The sequence below is a fragment of the Haplochromis burtoni genome, unplaced genomic scaffold (assembly GCF_018398535.1).
Source record: "Haplochromis burtoni strain Fernald_Lab_line unplaced genomic scaffold, NCSU_Asbu1 Contig_7, whole genome shotgun sequence".
Lineage (NCBI taxonomy): Eukaryota > Metazoa > Chordata > Actinopteri > Cichliformes > Cichlidae > Haplochromis > Haplochromis burtoni.
In genome coordinates, this window is record NW_024582368.1 from 4965651 (window position 1) to 4975479 (window position 9829).

General features: G+C 41.1%; 1 protein-coding gene across 1 annotated transcript in view; it reads right to left on the bottom strand.

Moving 5' to 3' along the window:
• The window catches only part of LOC102299199 (protein bicaudal C homolog 1), a 55427-nt gene that overhangs the window by 17720 nt on the left and 27878 nt on the right, over positions 1–9829 (bottom strand). The window contains exons 4-7 of the mRNA XM_005914222.3: positions 8559–8638; positions 7325–7483; positions 5986–6039; positions 1342–1524 (exon numbers count right to left, since the gene is read on the bottom strand). Of these exons, the coding sequence (XP_005914284.1) occupies positions 1342–1524; positions 5986–6039; positions 7325–7483; positions 8559–8638 (476 nt within the window). The remainder of the gene's footprint in view (positions 1–1341; positions 1525–5985; positions 6040–7324; positions 7484–8558; positions 8639–9829) is intronic.

The following is a 9829-nucleotide window of genomic DNA, read 5'->3' on the forward strand; positions in this document are numbered from 1 at the left end:
AAACTGTGCTGGCCATCTTAACAGTCTCATTCTTTGCAGTCTCTGCAAGCCATCACTTGGCCTTGTAAAGTATGTCATTTCCCCTCTTCTACAGGAATCTGCACACTGTGGCCAACATAAGACAACAATCCATAGAGCACATTTAAGAATTGCCAAAACCACTAAGGGTCTCACGCCACCACACAACATAGCATACAAATTCGATCCCTCAGCTTTCATCTGGCATTCTTCCCAGTCCTGACTGACCCCTCAGACCTACCGCAAACTCAGGGGCAATGTTTCTGCATATGAACACATGTGCTGTACATAGGAACACACAAATGCACACGAGAATACAAATCCAAATAAAAGTGCACTGGCACTGATGAATAAATGAACGCAGAAATGCACATATGCAAAACGCAACTGTTGGCAAACTAAAATTAACTCCATGTTGTTAACTAAAGCTTGGTAGTGGGGTGGGGGAATGGTGGCTATGATTTGTTTGGCAGAGATTTATGAGAAACCTCCCTGGCACTATCCTAAGCCAGATGCCTGTTGAGGAAATACATCTCTGTATGTTTATATATAGGAAACATACAGTATGATTACGAACATACACAAGCAGCAGGAAAAAAAACTGCAAGAAACTCAGAGACTAATTTAAAGTACAGTTTCATTTGAGGGGAGCTTGTGGACTTGCTGATACAGTAGTGGGACACAGTCTCCCCTGCAGTGGAGAGCTAAACTAGCAGCCGTCCAGTTTGAGTGACCAAAAATCTCTCAGCACTCTCTTGCCCCTGTGGTGCCGAATGTAATGAAGCGGTTTATATGAGAAAAGTGAGGCATGCCGAAAGTGTTGGTGGGCCTTAACGCGTGGCTCAAGAAACCCTTTTTTTTGGCGCGTGGTTCAACATGTAAATGGATTCACTAAAATATTACAGAACTGAAATGACTGAGAAGGAGTACAGAGGTCAGAGTTCAAGCACATTTTACAGGACACACAAGGGCTGTTTGGCCTTTCCATAATTTTGCCACAAAGTAAAAAGGTGACGTTACAGAGTTTACATTATTAATACAGCTGGTGCAGTATTAGGAAATGCTTAAAACAGACTAATGAGTCAACAGCTAAATATTCGCTGGTTCCTGGCTATAAAATGTAAGCATTTGCTGGTTTCATGCATTTCATGTTTTACAATGTCGTACTTTTTTATCGCTTTAGTCTGTGGAAAGTTGTAATGTGCATTTTTCCCTCCATAATTTTCTTATTAATTAGTAACAAAAAGCCTTGACCATCTGTTTCACACAACCCTCAAATGCCACAGACCATTAGTCACTTCTAAACCGTGAGATCCTTCTTACCTTGAGTGCGTTGGCATTATTCTGTGAGCCGCGAACAACACCTGTGGCTCTATAGAGACGTGTCGGGGGCTTGAAAGAGACTGTGAGGTTGTAGGTCTGCGAGATGTGCTGCACAGTGGGCGAGCTGGGGTCAGACTGCATGATTGCAGGGAGCTCGAAAGACAGCACAAGAGGTAGCAGCTCCTGTAACGTGACGGGACAGGTGGAAGGAGGAGGAGGACAGAGGAAGGGATGGTATTAACAGTAAGCGACAACCATCATCTTTGAACATGTGGAAGCATAGTGATGGCGGCTGAAATGCTGCAGAGTGTTAGAGCTTATTATTAAACTGTTATGGCTTCTGTAGGAAAAAATATAAAACATGTGGAACCAGATTTTTTTTCCCCCTCTTCAAAAAAAATTATGACAGAAAGAACATAGCAGCCGGTGTCAAAACATTAGTGACTTACACCGATTAAGTAAAAACGCATAAGGAAAAGGGGGATTTCTTCACATACTGAAGACTTATGTGAATTGACACACAGCCATAACAATCCTTCATTTAACAGAAGGTGGCAACACTTGGTATGTAAATCTGTCAGGCCAAATAAATAAATCTGGGGAAGGTAGTCAAAATGAAGTTGAGTAGCACCGGCAGCAAAAAGAAGGGAAAAAAAAAAAAAAAAAAAAAAAAAAAAAAAAAAAAAAAAAAAAAAAAAAAAAAAAAAAAAACATTAAAAAGAAAGAAGAAATAAAATTCTTCATCATTTTATCATTATGGCTACATGAAAACATCCAACTATGGTTTAAAATTTAAAACATTAGTGGTCCATGGCCTGTTCACTCTCATACATTAATTCTCATACATCAAGTCACTGAATTAAACCACAGGACCAGCAACAGATAACAGTTCCTGTCATTTGTGTCACAGCCTTCATTCAAAGAAAATAGATGCTGACAACTTTACTTTATGCATACACATGCTTATATATACACACAAAAGAGAGATAAATCTCACAGGCACACCCTTATACAGAAAAACTGAAGGGAATGCACATATACACACTCATAAAGACAATGAACACACACACGCACACACTTATCCAAACACTGACTCTTGGGCAGAGCGCCACTATGGTTTTGGCTGCCAGTGAAGGGCAAGCAGCATGAATTGCTCTGACCAAAGAAATGCATCCCTGATCAGTCCCATATGCGCTTGGCCTTACATTTATATCACGTTTCAGCACTCGCTCTCCGAGGGTTCGAGAAATTTAGGTCAGCACTGAGGGAAATGCAAGGGAGGACAAGCAGACCAGCAGGAGTCGAGAACTGAATGAAGAATAGTCTGATTTTCACGGCGGAGCTGAGTTCAGCTTTTTTCAAAAAGGACAGCTTGGCAAATATGGGTTTCACATGTATTCAAACAGAAAGTGCTGTTCAAAGGCCTCACTTGTCCTGACATAAGGGTGAGGGATGAAGAAAAATGAAAATATCTTTGAGGTAACGCAACTAGCTAGACCTTTCATCACCTACCTGCCAGCTCCATCTCCGAAAGCCACATTAAATCCCCCAAGAATCCATCACCTCAACAACTGGCTTGTTACAGAGTCAAACAGATCTCCACCCAAGAAGGCATCAGAAGTACGGCAGACCTTGTAGGTCCACTGCGGTGTGTCTGAATGATTAAGGGACATGATTCTCCCTTAGCTGCATTGCTAATGCAGGAACAAACCAGCCACTTCTGGTTTTAGAAGACGACTGGGGAGGATGTGGTCTAATGCCCACCCAGAAGATAGTACTCTGTCTAACTAGCAACCATAACTGTAGGAGTTATGTAGGAGGACAAGAAACTGAGGTAAACTCTCTAACCTCATGCATTTTACTGTGGAATTTTTCAATTTCAACACAACTTAAAAAAGAAAAAGATTCGAAATAACTGTCCAGTCCACTTTTTCCCCCCTCCCTCAAGATCGATGCCACTCGGCATGCACTGGATGATGAGGGTGAGCCCAGAAACGCATCTTAGGTTATCTTAACAATTAACTTTTAAGAAATTAGACAAGCTCTGGCACTTAGTGGGCTTTAGAAAACGTGGAGGACAGTTTTCCTTTATATTTTAACAGATCCAGGGTGATGAATTATCTGCTGACTTCACACCAAATGTAGGGAAAGAAAAAAAAAAGAAAGAAGATTAGCCCTTCAATAATCAGTCTGAGTGTGTTTACACACCTGGCTTGTTTTGTCTGGACTTTTTGACTTTTGAGTTTAATCCAAGCCAGAATTACTGATGTGAAACTGAAAAGATAAACACTGGTGCAACAAAAATACTTGATACCAGAAAAACTTAATCATGGTTCGTTTTTCCCCCCTTTTCCGCCTCTCTACTGTGATTTTTTTTTTTTTAATATTGATCCAACTTTCTGACCAAGTGAAAGAAGTATAGCAGACTGTCAGAGCTGGAAATGGAAAAATGAACCACAGGAGCACCGGGGAGGAGATTATGAAAATATAAACAATATAAAAAGTCAAATGGCTAAAACTAAATTAAAATGTAGACACTTCGAGATATTTTCAGAGGGGATAAGAGGCGGGACAGGGCGAGGTGTTGAGAGGGGAAAAACTCCACCTCAAGATAAAGTTACTACAGTAGCAGTTTAACACATTATAAAAGATGTCAACAAAACTAAATCAAGCCATTGATTTGTCTCCAGGCAAACAGGGATACAGCTTCTGATGGCACGTCCAAGGCTTTGTATAAATATTCTGTTTGGTGAGATGAAATCCAAGTCGGTGATGACTACAGGACGCAGGTATACCACGTAAACATCTAAAGTATGTTGACATTTTCAGTGTGAAGCTAACGCTGACCAGATGAAATGTATACAATGTTAGGCGATCTGTACTGTGCCCGCCTGTTAGAGTATCGTGACTGCTCTGCCACGGTGCAGTCAAGCGAACCGTGCCCTAATCTGCTTTAAGAAGTGGGCGCATGTAGCCTGATCGCTAATCATGCCCGAGCACAAACTATAACACTCCTTCATCGACAGCTGCCTTAAACTGGATGTCAAATTTATAACACTGTTGACAGCACATACAATATGTTTGGCTATTCCAGGACTAGGTAAGTATCAAGGTTTCCACTGAAAGAAACCAAGCTGACAGACAGGAGAGGAAACTCTTATTATTCAGCTCACTTGTCCGCTGACTGCGTCTTCTCTCGAGGACACAAAACTCTTTGTGGTTCTTTGTACAACACTGGTATGGTTCGGTTTGATTATTCTTTTCCCCTCATCCATAGCAAAGAAAGCAGATGATCTGGGATTTGATTTGTTGCTTATGAAAACACCCATTAAACATGGAGAGATATGGGTACATGCATGCAGACATTTGCCAGTACGCACTGCAACAACATCCAGCGTGACCTTGTCTTCCTGTCTTTTCCCTCCAGCACACACTCACTCCGTCTTTCTCAAAAGCACACATCGCCATGTTAGTTTTGGTCAGTTCATAGCGGAGGAATGTGCTCACTTTAGACAACTGCTGTGGTGTTGAAATACAGTAAAAGTCTAAAGATGTAGTAGGTCACACAAGCACACGAGGTCTTTTTGCTCTCAGAGATGAAGCTGAAGGTTGGGCTTCCCGTCAGAATGAAACTGAAGATGGAAAAAATGCTAGAAAATGGGTTTGAGATAGACTTGCCAGAGGGAGCGTTGCTCATGCTTTTATTTTACAATTGTTCTTGGGAAGTGGACTGGGAATAAGTAGGGAATGGTGCTTGTGGCTTAGACGAAGTGTTGAAACTATGCCTGGGCCACATATTTACCTACTGTAAAGGTTGGAGCTTTTCCACTGAAGGATTAGGGTGCGCGACTTGACTCGACTGTCCTAATTTTGACATTTTCTTGAGCATGGTCATGATTTACACATTTTCAAATGTCCTTTAGAATATTCTTTAAAATCTAGTTTATGTGACTATTTCTTGTCTTAAACTTTTGTCCTTAATTATTTTAACTTCATGTCAAGTAATTATCGAATAGTACTGGACATGCTGGTGCTGGTAAGCACAGTATTTCAGATGACACAAGCTGGAGAGACCAAGTTGACCAGAGGAACAAGACATGGACACTTGGATACTGCAGTCCAGCTGAAATTTTGCCTGGTCAAATGTACTCCGGTGGAGCAGCCAAAGGCAAAGGAAAACAGGAAACGGCATAGGTGGAGGTAAATTTAGGGCAATACTCTTATTATTTGTTATACATCGTTTCAAACACACACTCGTACTTGCAGTTGCTGTTACTTAGTACGGCTGAGCAAAATCCTTCATTCTCACCATTGTTTTTTACATCATGAGAAATCAACATTTCCCAATCAACAACTCAATCCTACAGTCAAGTGGGATTGATTAGGCAGCCTTGTGATTTTCTGTTAAAAACAGTCCAATCTGGCTGAACTCTGCACTACAAAATAACACTGAAATCTATTCTTAAAGAAATTGGTCAGCACTAAAATCAGCGGCAACTTTCAGAAATGTAAACTGAGCACAGTCGGTCTGCTCCACGGAGGTTAAAAGTGCAAATTTAACAGTCTGCAGGGAATGTGCCTTTGATACTCAAAATTATGGGTGGAGTATCCCTCAAAGACAAACGTGGCTGAATTCCAACTTACCCTTATTTTTACTCGAGCTGCCTCCACCCCGCCTGGCTGCCCTGCGATGGACACCTGTTCATAATAAAAAGTAAATGATGTAAATCAGTCATCCAGTTCCCCCGCACTCCAAGATAAATACAAGACTAAGGTACTTTGCATACGGTTTCATGTAATTGTGACATCTTTGCAGGCAATGTTTTGAACCGTGTCATGAATCTGCTCGACTCAATGATGCAATTCACTGTGAATGTAAAAACAACCGTGCAAATTTAACCAAGTAATTTTTAAGCATAACCACCAAAAAGAGAGGCCAGATGAACTAAATTTAAAGACTAATGAAAAGGGTGATAAATGATCTCATTAGCTTTTTCTGTTCTGATCCTCGTTCCTCACTCTAAAGACGATTCAGCAGCGTTATCCATGAAAGACCTTAAGCACGGTACACAGCTACAGTGCCAAAACAAATATAAAGTTTAAGTGTTGCTGTCAAAAAAAAAATTAAATCAACACAAAGCAGGTCACTCTAATTCACCTCTGCTACATGAAGAAAATCTTCAAATATACACTTGCACTGTAGATTTTAACATAAAAAAGCTTTGCTTAAGTGTGATTCAACAATATCCTGAAGCTCATCAGCTTTACTGAGAATCAAAAGTAGCCCCTTCATTGAGTTTCACAGTAATGTACCGTGTGCTCATCAATAAAACTGTACTGTCAATATGCCTGCCCTCTCAAAGGCTCTGATGCAGACTGAAAGCTTTTGATACCAGAGAACAGACACAGCTTAAAGGGCCTAAAAGGAGAGTGTTGCTGCTTATCAGCCCATACTTGCATCATCAGACTGGAGGGGATTGAGCAATGCACAAAATACAGAGTTCTGAGGGGAGTAGCTTAACCATCTACATCTGGAATAAGTGCAAACTGTTTTATGCAAAGCCCACAGAGAAACCGTAAGAGTAAGGTGAGTAGACCTTTGAAAATAAAGAACTTGTCAGTTCTTTCATACACAGGTGTAGAGCAGATATCTAATGCTTGGACCTCTCCTCAACTCCTCTTACTATACTTTAATGGTAATTACAGCAGGATCCTAGTGCTATTCTAGTGAGGCCAGCCAAAACATACTAGCTTCCTCTGAGCTGGCCAATCAAAACACCCGAGTGAACCAACTCTCTGCAACCTGTCCAGACTGAGACCCCGTGACAGCTAGTAAATGGATTGGAGGGCTGCATACACAGATCAAAGAGTTATTTAGAACCTGAAACCTAAGAAAATCCGTTTTTAAGGGATGATGGTAGGAAACACTCTGGGCAGCAGAATGCAGAGCAGTGATCCAAGACATTAAAGAAAAGGTTCAAACCTGGTTGCTTTTCTCTGCCTGGTTGTTCCTGTTAGAGTCTGGGAAATGGATGTGACACCCCGTCTCCTCCATCACCCTCTTGATGTTGTTGCCTCCTTTGCCAATAACGTGTGAATGCTCTGTGTGGGAAACATCCATCTTCAGAGTCACCCTGTTACTCTAATGAGAAGAAAGAGTGATAGGGGTTGAGAAGATGACTGATAACCCTTGAAAAATATCAGTGAGGTGAGAAAAGTACAGAACATTGTACATAAACTAAAGGAAAAAAGCAAAACAAAACTGCATTTACAGCTTTGCACTAATGAAGACATTTCTAGTAAATACACCCATCCGGCCCATGGGTAAAGCAACCATCTGGTACATACTGTGGAGTTTATAGTCTCCCCGAGCTACAACTGTGTGTTCAACAAAAAACAAACAAGCTAATAGACCTCTCGCTTTTTTGGTGATATTTTAATTTCTTTTAGTTGTATTTATAGATTGCCAATTACCAGCAATATTCGAGGCATTTGAAGACACTGTAAAGTAAATACCTTACAATATTAAACAACAAAGAGGTCCAAGATTCCCTGATTCCCCTGCTATTTCTCTGATTGTAAATCCTGGTTCACTGAAAGGCCTATTGAACATGTGTCCCCCTTTACGCCATCTAAACAGTCACAAAGTCATTACTTTTACAATTTTCCACTCTTTAAAAAAACACACTCACATGCTGCACTCATTTAGAACAGAATCAAAGCAACAAAATATGCTGTTTATTAAAAAAAATGAATAAAGCAAATAAAAATTCTGAAATAATTCTGTGTATTCCAGGGGGGGAGGGGAAAAAAAAAAAAGAAAAAAGAAAAAAAAAAGGCCTTTTCGTGACAAAACCATATAAAATGCTATAAACAATGCCAGTTGGGTGCAGCTCTTCTGTGTGGGTTGTACAAAGTGCACAAGCGACCTCTTGCCCCTAGGGTGTGCTAGAGCCCAGTCACCCAACTATGTGAATTCTTTTGCTGTCATGGCAACGGAGCCTGCATGCACACACTGCAAAACTGAGAAACTCAAGACTTGAGTGTTGGGATTGATTAGTGGAAAGTTGATTGCTGTCAGTGGGAGAGTTCAGGTGAAATAAACCTGATAACAGATGAGTGGAAAAACACCTTCAGCAGGAAACAGAAGACTGAGAGCTGCCCGTTTACACACAAAGGACGTTTTTTAATCACTGTGATGAAGGTGTTTTCTTTACCTTTGTATCGAGGACAGACATTATTCGGTCTTTGGCTTCCCTTACATTCTCCCTCTTCCCGCACACCTTGATGTGTGGATCTGGCAAGGAAAGAAGAGACGGGCAGACGTTAAAAACGAGGCGGACGGCATGTGTTTAACGTCTGTAGAAGTATGCTATGTGCGTGCGTGACTTGGTGCTGACAATGAGCAGAGGCAGAATGCGACAAGTTCAATCCAAATATGACACAAAAAGTCTCCACTTGTCAACAAATTACAGTGCGTCAGACAAAAGCTGTGTGACAGTAATTGCTGCTTTTATATCTGCCGAGTCTCATTTTTATTGGCAAGCAAATGCCATGTGGTGATTGGGGAAGAGGAGCACCTCTGGAATTACATTCAGGCAATCTCAAAAAACTATGAGCTGTTAAAAAAAACAACAAAAAAACAAAAACAAATCTTGAGCTGCAATTTTGCCTAAATAGAAGACAGACACCCTCACCTTCTCTTTTCTGAACCTCATTCTGTCAACCTCCTTCAGCTTCTTTCTCAAATACTGCTAAAGATCACTGACTGTATTCTGGTGTTTATTAGCAGTCACTCCAAGACCCAGTAGTGTTTACCCAAATGCAAACTAGTGATAAACGCACCACTTTGAAGCATTTAAAATTTCTGAGTAAATACACTCAGCAACCACAAAAGGATCGCGCAAGAAATGTCCAAGCAGTGAATAAACTGTGCCTCCTCAGCTTCTCAGCACAAACACTGCATAGCTAAACTTTTCACAGCTAATGGTTTTGTCTGTGTAGCATTGGGTAAGAATACATCTGGCACTGCTGCATGCAGGACCCCTGGAGAATGCAAACGCAAAAACACAAATATGTGCGTGTGTGTTCACGTGCACACATTCATGTACTACACGTCCACAGTCCATCGCCCACGTGTTAACTGTACCGAGCAGCAGGAAGTCCACAAAGCCCCCTTCCAGGAACACTCCTAACCATGCACACACAAACACAGGATCACAGATGTACAGCGTAGTCCTCAGACAGGACTTGTTGAAGCAGATTTATTGTTACAAAGTCACCGGGACCTTCGAGAAACTCGTGCTAGCGTGTTTAGTCTTCCAAGGAGCTTAGGAGTGAAAAGTCCTGCATGGGTCAGATATGAGAAGCATAGAAAAGAAAACAGTCAGGGTAGTTTCTTTTTTGTATTTACAAAGGAAGCAAATGTTATTAGTTTGATATGCATCAACAAACAAGCACAGATCTTGTTAAGAGTGCCAAAAGGGTC